We start from the raw sequence: 20082 nt of genomic DNA on the forward strand, positions 1-20082 counted from the left end.
CATTGCTTGAATAGCTTACTAAGACAAGTTTTTACTTTTCGCCTACTGGTTCGCTCTATCGAACAACGTGAATTTTTTCAAAGTTTCCGTGCTTTAATAGCTTGCCTAGAAAAATTTCACTTTTTTGTTCAAAGTTTCATAGCTTGGATAGCATGATTAAAACATTTTTTTGCGAGCCAATTGATTATGGGTTAATTTTAACAATTATGGGCTTGCTAAATGGGTTAATTTTAACAAAAAAACTGTCCATCATAAAATATTATACAAATTCAATGAGCTTTAAGGCCATCTTTTTATTTCTTCGGTATGCAAAAGTTTTTTGAAAAAAAAACAATTCAGTTTTTGTTTCAGTTTCCGTGCGTTCATTACTCTTTTCCAACTGTCAGTTGGCTATGTTGACTTATTTGGAAATTTCACTATAGCATTGGAAATTGCATAGCATGTTCTCTGCTTTTTTGTTGCTAGTGATTGGAGACAATTAAGCGTCCGTGGCTAAGTGGTTAGTGTTTGAGACTGTGAATCTCTAGGTCGCAGGTTTGAAACCGAGATGAAGAAGAATTTTTTTGATTCGAGTTTTGTTTCTTATTTTTCTTATTTCACTTTATAGAGCTGCTTTTTTTTCGTGTTCTCGCTAGTGCTTGCGAAGCGTGGCTTCGCCTCTGTGTAATGCTTAGTTTTTGTCGAATTCGGGTTGCACATTTCAGTTGTCTAAATTGGAAGAATCGGAAATGCGCTTCCGCTCTTCCCTCATTGAGAAGTCGCGAATGGACAAGGCCAATGAGTACTTGTTCGACAAGTCCCAGAAGACAATAGACAGTCTGAAGAAGAACCTGAATGCGGAGAGAGCTGTGAAGCAGGATGCAGTGAGTAGACTGGATGATCTGCAGAGTATGGTGGGAGAAGGCAACGAGGACTCCTATGTGGGGGGAGGAGCCAGTAAATCCAGACCCCAAACTGCCAACTGTAAGTGTGTTTTCATTATAGCCAGTTTTATCATTTTATACTACTTTATTTCGGATTCTAAGATGCTACAGTTTTTGATATGTTTTTCTTCAATTATTGCTGTTTCAGCGTAATTATTTCCGAAAAATAAAAGCAATGGAAATAAATGACCAGTTAATTTTTTTGCTTTAGTTTTTTTTAATTTAGGTTCTTAGTTCTAAAGATCGTTATTTTGATCATTGTAAAATCAGTCAAGCTAAAATTTTCTAATGGAATTTTTGTTATTTGATAATTGAAGCCACTAAAAGTGTCCGATTCATCCAAGATCGTAAGTTGACAACACCTCACAAATCCCATGTGTAACTATCCTCATCTGGTCACAGAAATAGCATTGATGTTTATAACGTGACTAATATTCAAAATAGTTATAAGTATGATCATCTCAATGACCACTGACCAACCAGTATCTCAACCAGTTTAAAAAAGACGGGGAAGGCCTGGGAACATCAGATATTTGCTTTTTAGGGGGTCCATGTTATGGATGGAAACCGGTCACTTTTTTCTCGACCCGACAGGTAGCTTTTTTTCACGGGTCGGCTCACCGGTCAAAGCTGAAAATATTTTTAAGCGTTCCGGTTTTTATATGTTTTAACCTGCGAGAAGTGAATGAAATCATTTGATTTTTATTCGACGAAATGGGCAACGATGTTCCTGTTGCAGAAGGTTTGTACGAGATTAGGGCCATGCTGTGAAGCGCAATTACGTCATGCTCGGGTGACCAGCCAGTGACCAACACGTTAGGAATTGTCAACCCGACTGGCTTACTGCCGGTCGCTCAATCATAGATCGACCCGACCTGTTTCCATACGTAGTCTGTCTTGCGTTAAAACTACTTACAACTCGGTTCGGGTTTCAACTAATTGGACATAGTGTTTATATGTTCTAATCGTTTTATTTTCCCTTAATTTCTTACCGACTAGTATGCATTATCTCATTGCTTCAAATTTGGTTTAGGATAACATCAAATGTACTAAATTTTGAATAGCGCCTATATCGTCAAGGATAACTTACCTGAATAAATGTCCCCTTGGAACCCATTTCTTTCCTTTGTCAGCTATGACTTTCTGCTTTTTCAGCGTCTGTTATCTCGACATACGGAACAAATGCTGGACTGTCCCAAAGAGTGAAGAGCGCTGGAACCTCTGGGAGAAACAGACCCTTCAGTTCGGGATATTCGAGCGTCGTGCGCCCCTTGACGAGCGAGGGCAACTACGGAATGGGTACACAGGAGGGAAGTCGGGTCACTTCTGGACGTGTGACTGGAGCAGGCATGTCGAGGCCAGTCTCGTCTGCTTTCGGGACACCTGGAGGCAATATGAATAGACCGAAAACAGTATGTATTCACTAAGATGTGTGGATTCAAATCGACCAAAAAATGTATGCTCGTTGAAAGCCACACTGTTATATTTGGATTTGATTGTAATTGTGGGTAATGCTATTTAGAAATCAGTCTAAGAAATATATTGATCCTGAGATGTAATGGTCCAAACTTGAGCTATTTGATGGTAAGTCGGTAAGGCGTGTTTATTCGCTTCTCGATCTATTTACTGTCGTGAGAAATCAAGGCAGGATGGCCGAGCGGTCTAAGGCGCTGCGTTAAGGCCGCAGTATCTTCGGATGCGTGGGTTCGAATCCCACTCCTGTCAAATGTTTTTGGAGACAAAACGCACATACCATAGATTGAAGAATATTGAAGTTAAATATTATTACCATTCGATTGTTATAAAACAAATCGATGGTAGTTAATGTTGGGCAAACCCTGTCAATTGGTCCAAGAATCTCTTTAACTACCATCGATTTGTTTTATAACAATCGAATGGTAATAATATTTAACTTCAATATTCTTCAATCTATGGTATGTGCGTTTTGTCTCCAAAAACATTTGACAGGAGTGGGATTCGAACCCACGCATCCGAAGATACTGCGGCCTTAACGCAGCGCCTTAGACCGCTCGGCCATCCTGCCGTGGTTGGCCAGTCTTTCTATAAATAAAATCGTGATTAACTAGACAAATTCTCGACTTACCAATTATTCAAATGAAATTCATGCTCAAATATGTTTGGCATAGCGTAATTAGGTGGCTTGTCAGTTTCTATAGCAATTAGAAAGTGAACGAAAATGAAAATTTTGGATGCAGGTGGAGAAATAGGAGAAAAAAACTCTCGGGTGCATTTGAAAATCATTCGAGTTCATCTCCTGGAGAGCTCTTAGAATTCAAGTTATAAACTCGAAATGTCATCAAGGGCTCTCCAAAAATGGTACATTTATTGGCGCATTTCAGTTATTAATTTAAAATGAAACAAGAAAATTCGCGCCCTGTTATCTTCAGGAGGCTACTGACTTTCGGAATAGCCAAGGTTTTGGCGCCTTTACAGTTTCCACACCCCCCTTTCCTCGTAAAATTACAAAATAAAGCTGTTCAAAAATGGTTCACATGGCAAGCAATTCGCATGTAAAAATTGTTGTATAAATTTGTTCAATTGCTCATGCTCACACGTTTTATGGTAGTTTATAACATGAAAAGCCAGCCATTTAAAGACTTTCATATATTGAATTTCAGAAAAAATCAAAGGGGGGAACTGGAAAAGAACCAAGTTTTTTTTTCAATTGTTTTTTACAGTACGTAGTGTTTTCAGTCGAGTGCTCGTCTGCAACAAGGGAACACTGCAGCCGCGACTAGGATCTACCGACAGTTGAAGCAGGAGGAACAATACTGGGACCACAGGGCCATGGTGGAGGTGAACCACACCAACAAGCACGCCGCTGCCGCCGCCATCACAGCCAACACGCCCACTGATCAGAGACAGTTTGCTAATAGCATTGCCAGTAGGCCAACATCTGGCGTCATGTTCCAACAGTGATAGGAAAACGAATCGAGTCATGCTAGCCATAAATAGTAGAACCATGCTGACGTCATTGCCACACGATAAAAAAAAGAAAATCCGCCTAATACTCCTTGTCATGCTTTAATGGCATTGTAAATTTCATCATTTAGTTTCATCATTGTCGTTGCGAATGTACAAAAAAAACATTGTCTATCAAATAGTTGTAAATTGAAATATTGTACATAGTAGAAATTCTGTGTAAATTGTAAATACATATTTCATCAGTAGTTTCTCTTCATGTGAAATATAAAAACTATAAAAATTAGATGAAAGTAATTCCTTTGGGCTAAAGACTTATGTAAATCTTTGTAATTATATAAAATTACACCAAACGTTTAACAAAAAAAATCTTAAACTAAGATGTTTTCAATTACTTGAGAGTTTAGATCATTTTGGAGTGGTGTCGTGTATCCTATCAATGGTGGAATTAATATAAGTGTTGATGCTACGGCTCCTAGTGCGGTTCGCCTTAAATGAAACGCCAAGAATAAGGTTCAGTTAGCCCTAAAAAGTATTAATTGAAACGGGATTAACTAATTCGCTGCGCCCTCAAGAGTCGGATGTTCAAGGCTCACTGTGCGCCGTTCTTTTTAACTTCCGAGGATGAATCGACATGTCGCAGCCGAAAAAAAAACGTGTAACTTGAAAAGTAATGGGTAAAGAGCCAAACGTTTTCGTAATATTCAAAAAAAAACTCGTTTCTTTTCAGGTAAAAAATGCGTTCCCTCTGCCGTCAATCAAGTCGTCTTATTTTCAAATCTATCTCCGCTAGTCCAAGTAGCTTTAGACCATGTGTGTCTGCAGCGGTACTCAGTTCGCACACTCAGCAAGTTAAGCTGAGAAACAGTCTCTCTACTGCAGTGACCAACACAGTCCCTTTCGGTGTGATGAGGACTCAATTAAAGGGAAGGCAGACTGGCATCAAAGTAGCAAGGATGATGTCCGACTATCCCAGTCACATTAAGGTTGGTTTAGATCTTAGTGATGAATCATTTATATTGATGCGGTACGTACAAAAATTTACTCGACATTAATCAGATGCCAAGGAATGATATTGAGAAAAAATAGTTTGTCCTAAACGGGCTGTGCTAGAAAAGCATATCACTGTCGTTTCACATAGCGGGCATGGTGATTATACTAGCCAGCTAGCGAGCGGAGTGTATTAGTAAAAACCTTTTTTTCTAACTTGTAAATAAAAGTGTTCATCGAAATAGAAAAGTGTTCACTTATTTGGCGACACTTTTGCTATAATCTTAATCCGTAGCATTGGAAATTTCATAGCATCTGTTCTCTGCTGTGTTCGTGGCTAGTGTTTGTGATTTATTTAGCGTCCGTGGTTGGTGTGTGAGACCGTAGCCGATGCTACGGATTTCTAATGCTACGGATTCTGATTATAGCAAAAGTGATAGTGATTATAGCGTAGCCGAATTTTTAGTTAGCAGGTGGAATCCGAGACTCAGCCGAATTTTTACTAAATCGAGGCTTATTTTTACTTTTTCTTTTTGCACTTTATAGATTTTTGGGGCAACTTTACTGCTTTATGCATGTGATTTGAAGTTCGAGTAGTATTAAAATAACAGTTGAAGCATTTTTGATTCATCGAATGAATTACAAAAGCTATTTGTCTCAAAACACAGTGCAATAAAAAAAATCCATTTTAGAAATTTTCCGTTTCAATACATCTGGTAATTTTTTGAAGCATATTTTTATAATTAATTCATAAATAAAATAATGTTTCTGAGTTATTACATGCGAGATTATTATGGATGCCTTTAGTTTATTATATTCCAAATTATTACACGCGAATTATATTATATGCCAATTTGGCTGCATAGCGTTCTTTCACTCTTTTCCCAACTGTCTGTTGGCTATGTTTTCTTTTGTTGTTTTTTCGTTTGTGGTTTCGAATCGCAGCTTTGCCTCTGTGTGAATTTTGTTAGAGCCTCTTCCACCGGTGAGATTTCAGTTTCAAGGTTGAGTTGGAAAAATTTTTTTATAACAGATTGATAATTGGCAATGCAATGGAGGCCATACAGTTAGTATAAAGCTGATGTCAATACCACCATGGAAGTCCTGTGATAACTTATGGTTTCTTTGCAGACAGTTGGCATTGTTTGCTTATAAAAGGCACCTTGTTGGCTCAGTATGGCAGTTCTCCACTTTATGATTGGCTTGTGTTTCGTTTCTCTAAGCATAAGTGGTGTTGTTCACTTTACTTGAATGTCCGAGGACAGGGTTATTTTTGCTTGTTTTTAAGAATAATAAACGTACATACATATTAAAGCATTTATGAAGGCACTTAGGCATATATGCAGTTTTTGAGCATTGAAATTTATCTGCTGAAAGTTTTGTAAATAGCACTCTCCAAGTACGAACGTGGAAATGGCACAAAAAACATGAACAATTTCCAGTTTCAAAAGTGGTATTTAATTTTTAGATTTCCAGCGAAGTAAAAACTTAACCTATTGATCCAGTTTTCTCAAGTTGGTTAATGTTATCAAAAAAGCGCCACTGATAAATTGTTCTAGAAATTCAAAGAGCTTAAAGGGTATCTATTTTTTTTGAAGTTCGAAAGTTGAGATTTTTTCAACTAAGTAGTGTTTTTTTTTCTGTTTCTTGCGTTCATTATTCTAACTGTCAGTTGGCTATGTTTGCGAAGTGCAGAATCGCTTCTGCGTTGATTTTTGACACTTTATAAATGATTTTTGTAACTCGTTTTGTATTATTTACATCAAAGTTTTGGAATCTTAACTTTTGGTGACTCATATTGTTCTTAAAACTCAAAAGAAAAATTGCTTTTGTCATTGGAGCAGGAATTTCAATCTCAAAATTGCTAATCAGCTAAAATACTTTGCTAAAAACGCTGTAAGCGTTAAAGCATCGTATCTCAACTGTCTGTTCCATATGTTTTTTTCTCAAAGGATTTTATCAAGAGTGGCTGGCAATGCAATTTTTATTCGCAAAAAGATTGAATGAAGCAAAAATAGCCAGTTACTGTGCAGGTGGCGCCGAATGTTTGCTCCGACCACGGAAATTTTTAGAGGGATGAAATGGACCACGGAAACTCAGAGGGATGAAATGGTAAATGAATCATAAGAATCATTTGAAAATAGTTGAAATTTATAGCAGTTAATAGTAGCCGAAGAATTAAATTGGAAATTCAGACTGAAATTTCAAGTCTCAAATGAAGTTTGAAATTCATTTCTCAACTATGAGACAACTATCAATTTTTAATTGGACTCGGCTGAAATGCCGTCAGTATGATACCAGAATTGACCCCCTGTGGGCTTTCTTTAAGGGGCCCAAAAATGGGTTTCAAAAAATCGCAAGCTAATTCTTTGTTCATCCTGCCGTTTTCAGCGACTCGGTCGGTACTATGAATGTTCTTTTTCCATCTAGCAGTTCTTTACCCAAGCAGAGCAGAGCGCACGCATAACTTTTTCTTGTTTTCAAAATCAACAACAATTATTGATCAGCAGACATAAGAAGATGATTTTATTTAAATGAGTTGTGAAGCAATTTCCGTTGCTGTATGATATTTGTCGAATTTTTTCTTGCCCGAATGTGGTTAGCCGAATGAGCGATTGTTTGTTACGAAAAATTGGCCCTTCCGTTTCCTGTACAAGTATGAAGGCCAAATGTGTTTTTCGATGCTTAATTAGCCCACACCAATTTTCTTATTAATCTGATAATGCGAACAATAATTTTACTTGTAAAATTCGCAGGTGGGCTAAAAAGAAAGAGCCGAAAAATGAGTGCAAATTATGAACCCAATGTGAATTGAGGCAGGGTTACTTCTACCGAATAATGCTTTTTTCAATTATTTAAATTAACGTGTTTGTTCGATTTGTTGTTTCTCTATCTGCTTGTTTTTGCCACTGCGAAAATGTTTCTTGTTTTCGTAGAACATTGTAATTTCATTTGTGTCTAATGTCACTTTATCATATGTAATCAAGGAGTAGGTTTTTAATTGTTCTTTTTAAGTGTAAGATGCATCCATTTAGGTCACACTGCCTGCTCTGTCGCCCACAATGGAGACAGGGTCCATAGTCAGCTGGGAGAAGCAAGAGGGCGACGAGATAGCAGAAGGGGACCTGCTGGCCGAAATAGAGACAGACAAGGCAACAGTCGGCTTCGAATCCTCCGAGAACGGATACCTGGCCAAAATAATCCTCCCAGCTGGATCTAAAGATGTGCCTCTAGGAACTCTGGTTTGTATCATTGTCGAGGAAAAAGATGATGTAGCAGCCTTTGCAGATTTCACTGCTGATTCAGTTGCAGCAACACCAGCTGCTTCTCCCGCCGCTGCACCAGAACCTGCTGCAGCACCGGCCTCAGCTCCGGCCGCTGCGCCAAAAGCGGGACCTCCGGCTCAGCCAGAAAAAGCGTCCATAAAAATGAAGTTCTCTTCGCCTTTGGCACGCACAGTAGCCCGTCAACAGGGGGTTGATTTGAGTCAAATCGCTGGAAGCGGTCCCGGAGGTCGAGTGCGAGGCGGTGATGTAGCATCGGCGGCTACGAGTGCACCGCGACCTGCCGCGACAGCGCCTGCCGTTTCTACAGCTCCTTACGAAGACATCCCTCTGACATCTATGAGGAAAGTGATTGCGAGTCGGCTGACCCTCTCGAAACAGACAATTCCTCATTATTATCTGACAGTGGATGTGCCAATGGATAAAGTGATGGGAATTAGGAAGAAGCTGAATGCCAAGCTGACCGATCACAAAATATCAGTTAACGATTTCGTCATAAAAGTAAGTTGACACAACTGTAGATACAATTGCAAACAATGAAAAGCTTTTCGCTTTTGCTATTACTTTTTCAAAAGCTAATCTTGTGAAAAAAAAGTTGGTATGAAAATTGAAAGCATTAGACGTTTCCAGTTTCATTGGATCATTGCCTCTGAATATATTGCATCATTTACTGTCACTTTTTTGATCGATTTATATAGAAATTGCATTTCATGAGGTAAGATCATCCTATTGTTTCTTCGATTTAGTCAGTAGTACTGTTTAATGTTTGTATGGATCTGTATTTTTATGCTATAGACATTGACTTTGTTTTCCAGGCCTCGGCCTTAGCGTGCATGAAGATCCCGGAGGTGAACAGCTCCTGGCAGGACTCCTACATCCGCAAGTACAACTCAGTGGATGTGAGTGTGGCAGTCAGCACAGACAGTGGACTCATAACTCCCATAGTATTCGGGGCTGAGAACATGGGCATCAAGGCCATAGGCCAGACAGTGGCCGATCTGGCCAACAGGTAGAATTGGATTATTTGAATTTCAATTGGATGCTACTGTAAAAATGCGCCTCCCAGATTCACGAAACTATAGCACATCTCTTGTTTGTGAGAGTCGTTACGGTTTCCCCAATTAAATGCGTATTTTTAAATCGAATAATTTTGTTACTTATCTGAGATGAACATCAGATTTTCAGCCAAAATAATTAAGTTGTTGCTATAAATTGTATGTATAATGGCAGGGCAAGAGATGGGAAGCTGCAACCGTCAGAGTTCCAAGGAGGCACTTTCACGATATCCAATTTGGGCATGTTCGGAATCGACAGCTTCTCAGCCGTGATCAACCCGCCCCAGGCCGCCATTTTGGCAGTGAGCGGGGCTAGAAAAGTAGTAGAGCTAGACGACGATGAAAAACCGCACCAATCTCACCAGATGTCAGTTACTTTGAGTTGTGATCACAGAGTGGTTGATGGAGCCGTTGGCGCCCAGTGGCTGGCAGAGTTTAGAAAACTTCTGGCCGATCCAGAAATGATGTTGTTATGAGAACTAACTTGAATTATATGATAGAAGACTAAATAGAATTGAGGAGACTCGCATTTATTACATTGATATTGATATTGACCTTAACTTTTGAATTTCGAAGGAGAAAGACAGATAACGGTGGCACTTGACGAGCGATAATAATGTAGATAAAATAAAGCAATCTGCTCTCAAGTGTATGGCCTTTATTTTCACTAAATTCTAACTTGAAAACTTTCGTTTTTACTTGGTCAAACATAATTACTATTTGTTCTTCTTGATTTGACTATGGAAAGGCTTGAAAAAAACTAGAAAATTTATCTGCGACTACTTGATGGGAAGGGCCGAGTAGGCATTCTTAAGTTTGTGTACAGTTTGGTGATCGCAATCATTTCCGTCACGTAATTGGTTTAAAGAACGTTTCCGACGATAGTGATTAGTCTGTGAGAGGTTAAATGGGAAATCCCTCTCGTGCAAAGTAACAAATGCGCGAAAATTATGTCAAGCAATCAGTGCTCAGTATTAAAAACTTAGCAGAGAAATCAGCAGTAAATTCAGTCAGATTTCGACAGTTCAAAGTGCATTGATCGGTTGAGAACTTTCGCGCAATCGGTCCTTCGCGCACGACAGCCCCCAATATAAGTATCAACATATTGAAGTATGTTTGTTTTCAGATAGTATTTACTCAGATAGTAGTTAGTTATGTTAGATCCACCGTTCAAAGCGACTCAGATGCACCCCAATGTATGGAATGTAGTGGAAGATGATAGATTCTCAGAGAAGCCAATCATGTACATAATATTTGCGAAGGAGTTCATTGTCCTCATCGATACAGGAGTGAACACTGCGAGTTACCTGGACTACCTATTAACAAGTGAGGAGCAGTTAATTGAATTTCAAAATTACCAATTGCTCTTAAGACTCGTAAATGAAGAACAGCTAAGTTTGATGATGAGAACTGAGTCATAATGCGAGGAACAGACAAAAACTGAAAATTCAAACGAAAAAAACGGAGAAGGTTAAGCGAAGTGTGCCTGTTTTCAATGAAGTGAAGTTAGAACAAAAAGTTATGCAAAACAATTTATGTGTTTCTGTGTGAGTATTACACTGTAGCAAAAGCAGATTTCATTTTTAAAAAAAAAACAAATATACGATATGCATTTTTTTGGAATTGTGCCAAGCTGCTTTGAATACCCGAAGCTGCTGTGTTTCATCTACGAAAAGAAATTTTTTCCTTTTAGTATGTTTCGTATGATAAAGCTCTGTATATTGTGGTATTGTTGATCCGACCACGGTAAAGGGCTTAAAACTATGTATTGGGATGTGTTTTTAGATTTTTCTACTTTTTTCACGCAAAACCAAGAGCAAGTAAAACCAGGTTCACGGAAAACAAGTGATACATCGTAATAAAGCCCTCTCAAAGTTATTTCACGCAAAACCAGTGGTTTATCGTAGTAAAGCCTTCTCACAGTTTTTTGAACGGTATTTAAAAAAACTCGAGTGTCCAGAAAAATTGGTGGAAATGTTTGCGCTTTAGTCTATTTTGTAGCGAGTCAATATAATGTTTTTTGATGTTTTAGCGGAATCAAAATTACTCTATTGATCAAGGTTTATCTAACTGCGACAGTTTTATGAAACAAACATTGTTCATGATTTATTTTTGAAAGTTAGACAGCTTCAATTTAGATAGATACTCTTAATCTCCAGGCACATATCGAATGTTTTATTTTTGTTATTTTTTTCTGTATTTCTTTTCGCTAAACGTTTTTAGAGCTAGTTTTTGCCGTTTTTATCGATTGTGTTTGCAAAGTGCAGCTTCGCTCTGTGTGAATTCTTACGTCTCCATCTCTTGTATCTAAAGATAATTAATCATCGAAGATTTTACCGAAAATATGAAATCCTTACTAGGTTCTCTCGGCATAATATTTCTGTGAATAGTTCTTATCTGTTTATTCACTTCCTAAATTGTGACCGACGTAGACTCAACATTTCGTGCGTGGGTTTAGAAATACCTAATTGTAAAGAGTTAATAAATTTAAAGATATAAAAGTAAAACTTTTTTTTAGTTTTTTTTTTGGGAAGTTATTTGATTTGTATCGATTTTTTGACTCTTCTGTTGCAAAATTGTTGAGCTTTTTAACAACTCTTCTGATGTTAAGCTTTTTTCAGTTAATTCAGCTCTTGTTAAGTTCTGACCGAGGTAGACTCAAAATTTAGATTTAAAAGTACCTTATTGTAGAGTATAAATAAAAATACAGATTTCCGACGGCTAAAATGTTTTGTAGTTGGTTTCTTTTGGGTAATAATTTTTTCTATACAAAAATTGTGTCAATTTTTGCCTCTTCTGTTGTAAATTTTGATTTTTTGATACCTTCAGATTGTTTTTGTGTATTAGAGTATTTCAGGATCGTTCATTTGCAATAGCCTTTCAGATTTACTTTAAGCTATTCACAAAGTTTGGGAAAGGGGATTGAGCTTGTCTGTGAATCTAATCAGAAGCAGGTTTTTAAAAAAAATAGCTGACAATTCAAGTTTCATCCCTATAGGCTATAGTTCTGATTTAAATTATCTGATTTAGTTCTCATTTAAATTAAACAAAATAGGAAACTCTAAATCCGTTTTTCTCAAGTTGGTTTGAGAATGGATAAAAATGAAAAGAACCAAAGTTGCTCGGACTTTATTATTATTGTGCAATTTATTTTGCGTGATTGGGGGCTAACGTTTTACCTCATGAGTTGGTCATTTTGGCTTTTTTGGCCAATCACAAATTACGCTAAATCTAATGAGTCCATTGAGGAGCAAGTTATACGAAAGTGAGCCTCTTCTACAGCCCAACAAAATTCCAGACAGGTATAACCTTCAAAATTTTTAATAAATGAATACAATTTTGTTTGATAGCCAAAAAAGGTCGTTTTTACAATATAGAACTACAAATCTTTGCTTGAAAACAAATTTTAAACGTTTTGTGCAAACATTTTGAGGATATACCCTTCTCGAATTTTATTTTGCTGTATGAGAGTACAATTTGCTCATCAATTGACTCACTAGATTTAGCGTACTTCTTATTGGCTAAAAGAGGCCGAAATGACTCATGTTCGGGATTAAACTTTGGCCCCGAATTTCGCAAAATATATTGCACCATAATAACTTTGGTTCTCTTCATTTTGTGTCTAATGTCAACCCAATTTGAGAAAAACCCGGTTAAAGTTTCACATTTGAACTTGAGCGATCATTTTGCATTTAATATAAATTAAAGAAGAAAACTTGAATTTTTTGGAATCAGCATACAAAAAATGTCTTACTCTAGAAAAACCCTGAAGAAAATATTTTATCACAAACAGCGGTTTTAAATGCTCGTGGTTATTTTTTAGCAGACAGAATCCCAGACAAGCGTCTCAAATCAAACAGTTTTCTAGTCATTAATACACACAACCATTACGATCACATTGGAGGCAATTATCAATTTTCACCGAAAGGTGCCGAGAAACATGAGAAGTGCATGGACTTATGCGCAGGCGGGGCGAACCAGTGTTATACGTTGAATTTCCCAGAAACAACTCTGAGCGCCACTGTTGGTGCACATTCACATGCATACACAATTACGAGGTGGCTGAATGATGGCGATGTTATTACATTAGACCCTGAAGACCCGGCAGAAATTTTGAAAGTTTTGCACTTACCCGGCCATACGCCAGATAGCATTGGTCTTTATTATCCAAAGGATAATTTATTTTTTGCTGGTGATTTTGTGTACCCGCATTCGTCAATTCTTCTCAATTTACCTCACTCAAATTTCAACCATTATGTTGAGTCTCTCTACATGTTGTTGCAATTTCTGAAAGCGCAGCTGTTTGAGAAAATCAGAATTTGTTGTGGCCATATTGATTACGACCTCCCAGCTTCGGATCTGGTGGAACTTTGGGCGCTGGTTGAAAATGTGATGCAGAAATCTGCAGAGTGTAAAAACAAAATGGTGTTTGGAATGCCATGTCATGTTTACTCTTCAGATAAATTCGAACTACTTGTAAATGGCGCTCTTGTGAAGAATATAGAAAAGCTGCTGATTAAAGTGGCGTCCAAATTCGAAAGAACGAGGCGCATATCTTCAAACTCGACCACCTCAAGTGATTAACCAATTAAGTGTGTTCACAAATTCTCAAATTTTTGCAATTTCAGGGTCCTTTCGCTGTTGTCTGTGACTGGTTGTGAGTAGTTTTATAGATTTCTCTTTCTGTTAGATGCCATATAGAAGATTTTAGAAATTATGATGCATGGATGAATAAAGTTCAATGAATATTGCAAAGAAAAAGAATTTAACTCTTAAATATAGCATTAAATGCAAACTATCTGAAATATATCAAATTGTTAATTATGAATAAACTAAGCAATGTTTTCAAGTTTTATTGAACGGAGTGAAGTTCAGCATTTTTAGGTCTGATTTATTGTTTGAAACTAGAGTTTATGAATTTAAGACGTTTGCGTCCTAAAGTTGTTCTTATAACTTAAAGAATCCATGGTTTTCGATTTACGCTTGCGCAAGCACGTACCTTATCTAGAAACAGAATTTTTCATTAAGCAACTTTTATCACGCATTTGAAGGAAATATATACAGTATTGCTTATTAAAAAGCAGATGACCGTAGTTCCGACTCTTATATAATTCGTGTTGTTTTATAATTTGTTCACAGTCAAGTTTGATTCGTCGCTGTTTAGGTTTTTTTATTTCTTTTTAAGTTCAAATCATTTCCTTTGTTAAAAGGAAAGCAAATTCCACTATCAACAAACAAAACTGTTAAGGTCTTGAAAAACGTGATCGACCTCTAATTGATTGCAAAAGTGAGTTTTTATTTACCATGTGAGTTTAAGATTTACCAGCGAAATAAAAACTTTACCTATTGATCCATTTTTCTTAAATTGAATAAATTTTTATCCAAAAATGTGTCGATCATAAGCTGTTCTTAAAATTCAAAGAGCTTAAAGGCCATTTATTTTTGATTTGAAATTCGAACGTTTAAGTTTTATCAAATATTAAGTCCGTTTGTATTTATTTCCCTGCGTTCACCTGAATTACCTGTTGGTGATTTTCACGTGTTTGCGAAGCGCAGCTTTGCCTCAATGTCATAATCAATTTTTATTAAGAGTCAATGCATCAAGTTCAGACTCTTGAATAGGTTGTGATGATTTTTTTTTTCACGAAAATTTGTTCAGGCTCAAATTTACATTTCTTAGGGTTTGACTGATGCTTTCTTTTTAAGTTTGATTCATTTTTTTATTACAAAGGAGGGCAAACTTCAATATCAAACAGCGAAAGTGGAAATGTCACGATTTGAAAGATCACGAAAAACTTGATCGACTTCTTAGTTCAAAAATTGAGTTGAATTATTAGAAATTCCCAGCGGAACAAAATTTTCGCCTGTTTATCCGGTTTTCTCAAATTGAGTTCGTTACATCAAACAAATGTCAATCATAATTTCTTTTTGAAAATCGAAGGGAAAAAGAGCCATATTTTCTTGTGAAATTTGAAAGTTTTGATAAGTTTCCTTGCGTGCGTTGGCTTTTTTTCCAGCGGTCTGTTTACTATGTTTACGTTATTTAGGTTGTGTGAAAACACGAAACTAAAAATTGTTTGAAATTTGTTCACGCGTAAATAGTTTTTTGGGCAGCTTATTTTTCACTGATTGGTAGGCAAGTTACGCAAAATACAATTACATTGCTTAAAATTCCCACAGAACTGTTAAAAAAACCTTTCTGATTCAGATTTTAAATTGGGTTAGTTCATCAAAAGGGTATGTTTAGATTGGAGCTGAGGTGAATTTTTCAAGTTAAAAAATTTTTTCGAATAAATCTTCAGTGTGTAATTGGTTCATGAAGTTCACGTTTTTCCTATTTGATTTTGGCAGTATATGATGTTTATTTTTAGGATGGATTTATGAGATAAATGCCGAAGAGAAAGAACCCTTCGGCAAACAGCCGGAGCTCTTCGAGCAAGCGGCAGAAAGTGCTCGCACCCAACACCGCCAAACAGAAAAGCAAAAACGCTGCTACAATCCGAGAAATAGGAGAAACTGAACTCACGTATGACAATTTGGATGCGACATTCTGTGCCAAAAAATACGCCAGTATTCTTAAACCTCTTCGTGATTTGTCGAAAAGCTTCGACATAGATTTAGTCGAAGCGTTATCTAAATTGTCAGATGATATTTCAAGTTTGAGCCAGGCTAACCAACCGGTCAATTTCTCAGAAGCCGCAATGGTCATCCAGAGCTGCTGCAATATCTACTCTAAAAGAGTGGACCATTTGTACAATCAAGTGTATAAACTAAGCAAACATATAACAGACACGTCTTTGAAACAACAGGAGCAACAACAATCTAACGAAGAATCGGAAAGCGATGAAAACGAAGACGAAGATGCTGGAAATAGTGCGGATAAAAGCGACAATCGCGAAAGCACTGCAGATGATTTACCTTCTGTAACCGAATCTAGTGCATTATTAGCAAAGGTCAAGCAAAAAGCTCAAAATGCAAAAATATCGTCTGATTTTAAACTGAAAGTTTTTATGACAAAATCACCTCAATTTTCCGACGATTTCCTACCGTTGCCAATTGAAGAGAAACCAGCGCAGAGTTTAAACGTAAAGCCATCTGAAAAAGATAGTTCAGAGTTGAAGTCACCCGATTCTCGTGTGAAGAGATCTTGGGAAGAGTTTTTTCAGGGAAATGCCAATAAAACGTGCAATTATACTGTGTTTGACGGGCGTGGGGAAAGTATTGGGAAAAGGTCCGACTTTTACCCTCAAAGCTGTTGGATTGAATCCAAGGTCATCTTTTTATCACAACAAGATTTGCCGCCGAGATCTGTGCAATCAATGTTTGCGATAAACACTCAGGGTTGCGCGCCTTTTGGTTCCCTGGATTTGGACCGACCAGTGCGGGTTTTGACCCCTGGAAGCTATCGCAGTTGTGTTAATTCGGCGGTTAGTCCTGCAGAGTCTTATAGATCTTCTCAAATTCCGCTGACCATGAACGCGAATCAAAACGAACTGGAATTAGGTTTAGCTTCACCAACATCACCGAACGAGAGCTGCAGGGTTTCGTTTTTCGGAGATGACCCGAAGGCAAGTACGCTGTTTCTAACACCAGTAGCTGAAGATGAAGAGATTCCAGAAACTCTTCAAGATGAAATACCTTTGGACGAATCAATAAGTGTAGATCCTTTAGCGGAAGACAAAAGCAATAAAGAATTCTCAAGTGCAAAAGAAGCTGATGACAATTCAAATGAAAACTGTACATTCCTAAATAATGAAGCAGTACTGAATGGAACGTTTGATACAACCCAATCTATGGAACACAATCTGTTAGAAGATGTTGAAGATGGTCTATCAAATGTTCAAGAAGCTTCAAACCAAGATCCCGACTTTATAGCAACGCCTGTTACTGAGACGCATTACAGTGCAATGAATTTGAGCGATTGTTCACTTGAACCAGATATAGTTGCAGCTCCTGAACTCGATGCTGAAAAAGAAAAGCAACCTAAAGAGAATGCATCATTGAGTTGTAGTCCTAGTAACTTTGGCATCGATGAAAACAGTAATTTTTTTATCAAAAGCAAAGTTCTTTCTGCATTCGCCGATACCGTTGAGCAGACTCATATTAATGATGGTGAACTGAATAAAACTGTCCTAAATGTTACGCAAGAACCATCAAATAAATTAGCTGATCCTGGATCTAATAATCCTGTATCGATTGCAGAGTCTTCAAGTCCAAAATTTATTACACCCACAGGGAAGCTTAAATTAGACAAACCAACAAGAAAGTCATCCAGGATCAGAAAAAAAGAGCTGGACAAAATCCAATGGCCTGAGAAAGGATCTGAAAACGAATCGCCAAGGAAAAAGGGGCGATTTGATATCTCGCCTGGCTCGACTGCATTTGACAGGGGAACCGGAAGATTCATTTCGGATTCGGAGTCCTCTAATCTTTTTCAGTCACAGGAAGTTGAGAACTTAAGGGATGATTTGGAATGTTGCTCTTTAGCTTCAATAGGGCGTTTTCCCTCAAATAAAAAGGAAGATTCTGCGTTGGTATTTGAGAACCCACATTCTATTGACTTGGAACTTTCTAGACCCTTAACACCTTTAGATCTGTCTCCGGTTCATATTTTGGATAGCCCGCCGGCTAGGTTTCAGACTCCAGAACCGTCTCCGGTTTCACGGAGTTCGCTTTCTCCAGGAGTTGAAGATGATGAAATCAACTTGCAACCTCATCTTAAAGCGACTACTTCTGCTACCCATAAACAACCTGATTCACCTCTTTTAGACTATGAACCAAGCCAAGAAAGCTCTGCAACTCAGGGTTCCTTCTTCTCTCATTGGGAGGACCGAATCATGCCTTTACTGCGCTCTCAGGAAAAAAGACCAAAATTTGACATTGCTCAAACCAGTCGTAAAGTTGTACAAAGTTTGAAACAAGCAAAAACGCAGAAAAAGTCATTCACTGAGTTATTCGAACCACAAACTGACTGGTATGAAGTAACACGTGTTTTTGTGTCATGTCTAGGTCTAGCTAGCACAGGGAATATTGAAATATCAAACGCATCGAAGAAAAAACAATCGTCTTTCGACGTTCAGTTAGTGAAAAATCAAGAAAATTTCACATGCAAGGAGCTTCTAGATATCCCTAGCAAGCAGCAATAGTGTTCTGTTGCTGTAAATTCTACTGATTTGGCTGATTCAAGCTCGAATGTTAGTAAAACAGAATCAAATCGGACAAAAGTTTCACGGCCTTCTGTCAGTCGAAGAAAAGGAAAACATCGAATAGACTATTCAAATCAGGACGAGTAATTGAAGTAATCAGTCGGTCGCATGATAAACCACGTGACTAATGTATCATATATCAGGCTCTTGATTAATTGTTGGCCCTTTTCCGATCTATATCAGTTTGCTTTTAAGTGGCATTTTTTTTTATTGTTCATAGTTTAGTTTAGAAATTATTTTAATTCATTCCGATTGTTTTTTTTAAGTTTCGTTGTCTCCTTTTGCCTTGTGATCTTTTTAAAATAATGCTCGTGGATTTGAAAGTCATTTCATTATAGCAAAACAGTCGGTTGATTATTTGTTCGGTTCAACTAAGCTGACTTATTTTAGTCAAAAGATTGAATTCTTTGAACTTCCACGAGCATTTTGTAACATTTTCGTCTATCGTTCTGTCTTGAAGTTATCTTTTCGTTTGTAAATTGTTCTATCTGAATTGTATCGAAATGTTTTCATTCGTACTTTCACAGTATCTTTTTATTATTCAAATATTTGAATTATTTGAATTCAATTATTTGATACAGATGTTAGTTTTGCAAGTTGAATAAAATCTATATTATATTCTTTTTTTTTGTCTGGCTTATTCACCTTCGCTATGGTGGCATACTTTTCTTTAAACAGGCCAAGCGATATTTTATGCTATAGAGAAGCTTTTTGCTGATGTAAAAAAAACAAAGTGTGGAACCCTTGAGTCTACGAAAATCAATGTAATAAATTTTTTATCAGAAGTCTGGGATTGTTGCGCAGTCTATAAAATGTATGCCTGGAGCGTATAAGGTTACTGTTGGTTCAATGCTCTCCATTTCTACATGTGTATGTAAAGGGTAATTTCGCTTCGGCGTTCATTTTGCTTTATACAGTTACCATTTAGTTTACTCTTTCCCGTTAACTCTCGGCGATCCTAAAATCACACAAATTGTAGCCCCATTAATGATTTCCGTGAATGATATTATCGTGAATTATTTTCGTTAATGAACTTTGTTAATAATCTAACCTAAATATGTTTTTTTTTTCAATAAAAAGGGCTCATCCCTGAATTGTAAGTCTCTTTCAGCGTGATTTTTGTGACGAAAAGCATGTAATTGTTCCGAGCACTGAAAGTGAGAAAAAAATTTTTCTTCGCGTGAGTATTTTTGAAGTTTTTTTTTTTTCACGCAAAATCAGGTAACACCACATGATGACTGATAATTGTTTGTGTTTGGCGTGAGAAAAAGCTTGAAAAATCTACACGCGAAGACAAATTTCCTCCTCACTTCCAGTGTTCGGAATATTGTCGTGAAAAAAGATGTGCTTTTTTCTTACAAGAATCACGCTGAAAGAGATTTACAATTTAAAGTCGAACACTTTTAATTTAAAAAAAACACATTTAGGTTAGATTATTAGTAATCAAGTTCACAGGATCACTTCGTTCACAGGATGACAGAAATTGGTGGTCATTGTACTTTCGACAACTAACCGACAAATTTTGAGCCTGTCTGCGTTTTGAGTGCCTGTTCTGTTCGAAGTTTGCTTTTTATGATGGCTGTAATTTTACCAACTCAATTTGTTTAAATTTCATAGTTTTTTTTCTGCTTAATAGGTTTAGATTTGCCTTATATCGGTTTTGTAGCATTATACTTTGTCG

The 20082-nt window shown here is 37.1% G+C and overlaps 3 protein-coding genes and 2 non-coding genes across 7 annotated transcripts in view; 4 read left to right on the forward strand and 1 right to left on the reverse strand.

Annotated features, from left to right (window-relative positions):
* The window catches only part of LOC134847758 (uncharacterized), a 38749-nt gene extending 34535 nt beyond the window's left edge, over nt 1-4214 (forward strand). For 2 of the 3 annotated variants that reach the window (XM_063864961.1, XM_063864962.1), the window contains 4 exons: nt 705-963; nt 1241-1270; nt 2079-2335; nt 3639-4214. In XM_063864961.1, coding sequence (XP_063721031.1) covers nt 705-963; nt 1241-1270; nt 2079-2335; nt 3639-3863 — 771 coding nt within the window. In that variant the 3' untranslated portion in view covers nt 3864-4214. The remainder of the gene's footprint in view (nt 1-704; nt 964-1240; nt 1271-2078; nt 2336-3638) is intronic. The other variant, XM_063864963.1, reaches the window with a different exon arrangement.
* Trnal-aag (transfer RNA leucine (anticodon AAG)) lies at nt 2567-2648 on the forward strand. Its single transcript has one exon. It is a non-coding gene; the product is annotated as a tRNA-Leu (tRNA).
* Trnal-aag (transfer RNA leucine (anticodon AAG)) lies at nt 2886-2967 on the reverse strand. Its single transcript has one exon. It is a non-coding gene; the product is annotated as a tRNA-Leu (tRNA).
* Nucleotides 4215-4600: 386 nt separating the features above from the next.
* Nucleotides 4601-9885, forward strand: LOC134847760 (dihydrolipoyllysine-residue acetyltransferase component of pyruvate dehydrogenase complex, mitochondrial-like). The gene is made up of 4 exons (XM_063864964.1): nt 4601-4852; nt 7892-8641; nt 8956-9149; nt 9371-9885. The coding sequence occupies exons 1-4, from the start codon at nt 4604-4606 to the stop codon at nt 9669-9671; spliced, it is 1494 nt and encodes a 497-aa protein (XP_063721034.1). The 5' UTR covers nt 4601-4603; the 3' UTR covers nt 9672-9885.
* Nucleotides 9886-10320: 435 nt separating this feature from the next.
* Nucleotides 10321-14044, forward strand: LOC134847997 (acyl-coenzyme A thioesterase MBLAC2-like). Its single transcript, XM_063865327.1, has 2 exons — nt 10321-10521; nt 13019-14044. The coding sequence occupies exons 1-2, from the start codon at nt 10350-10352 to the stop codon at nt 13777-13779; spliced, it is 933 nt and encodes a 310-aa protein (XP_063721397.1). The 5' UTR covers nt 10321-10349; the 3' UTR covers nt 13780-14044.
* The last annotated feature ends 6038 nt before the right edge of the window (nt 14045-20082 follow it).

Source organism: Symsagittifera roscoffensis, chromosome 6 (genome assembly GCF_963678635.1).
Source record: "Symsagittifera roscoffensis chromosome 6, txSymRosc1.1, whole genome shotgun sequence".
In the NCBI taxonomy this organism is placed as follows: Eukaryota; Metazoa; Xenacoelomorpha; order Acoela; family Convolutidae; genus Symsagittifera; species Symsagittifera roscoffensis.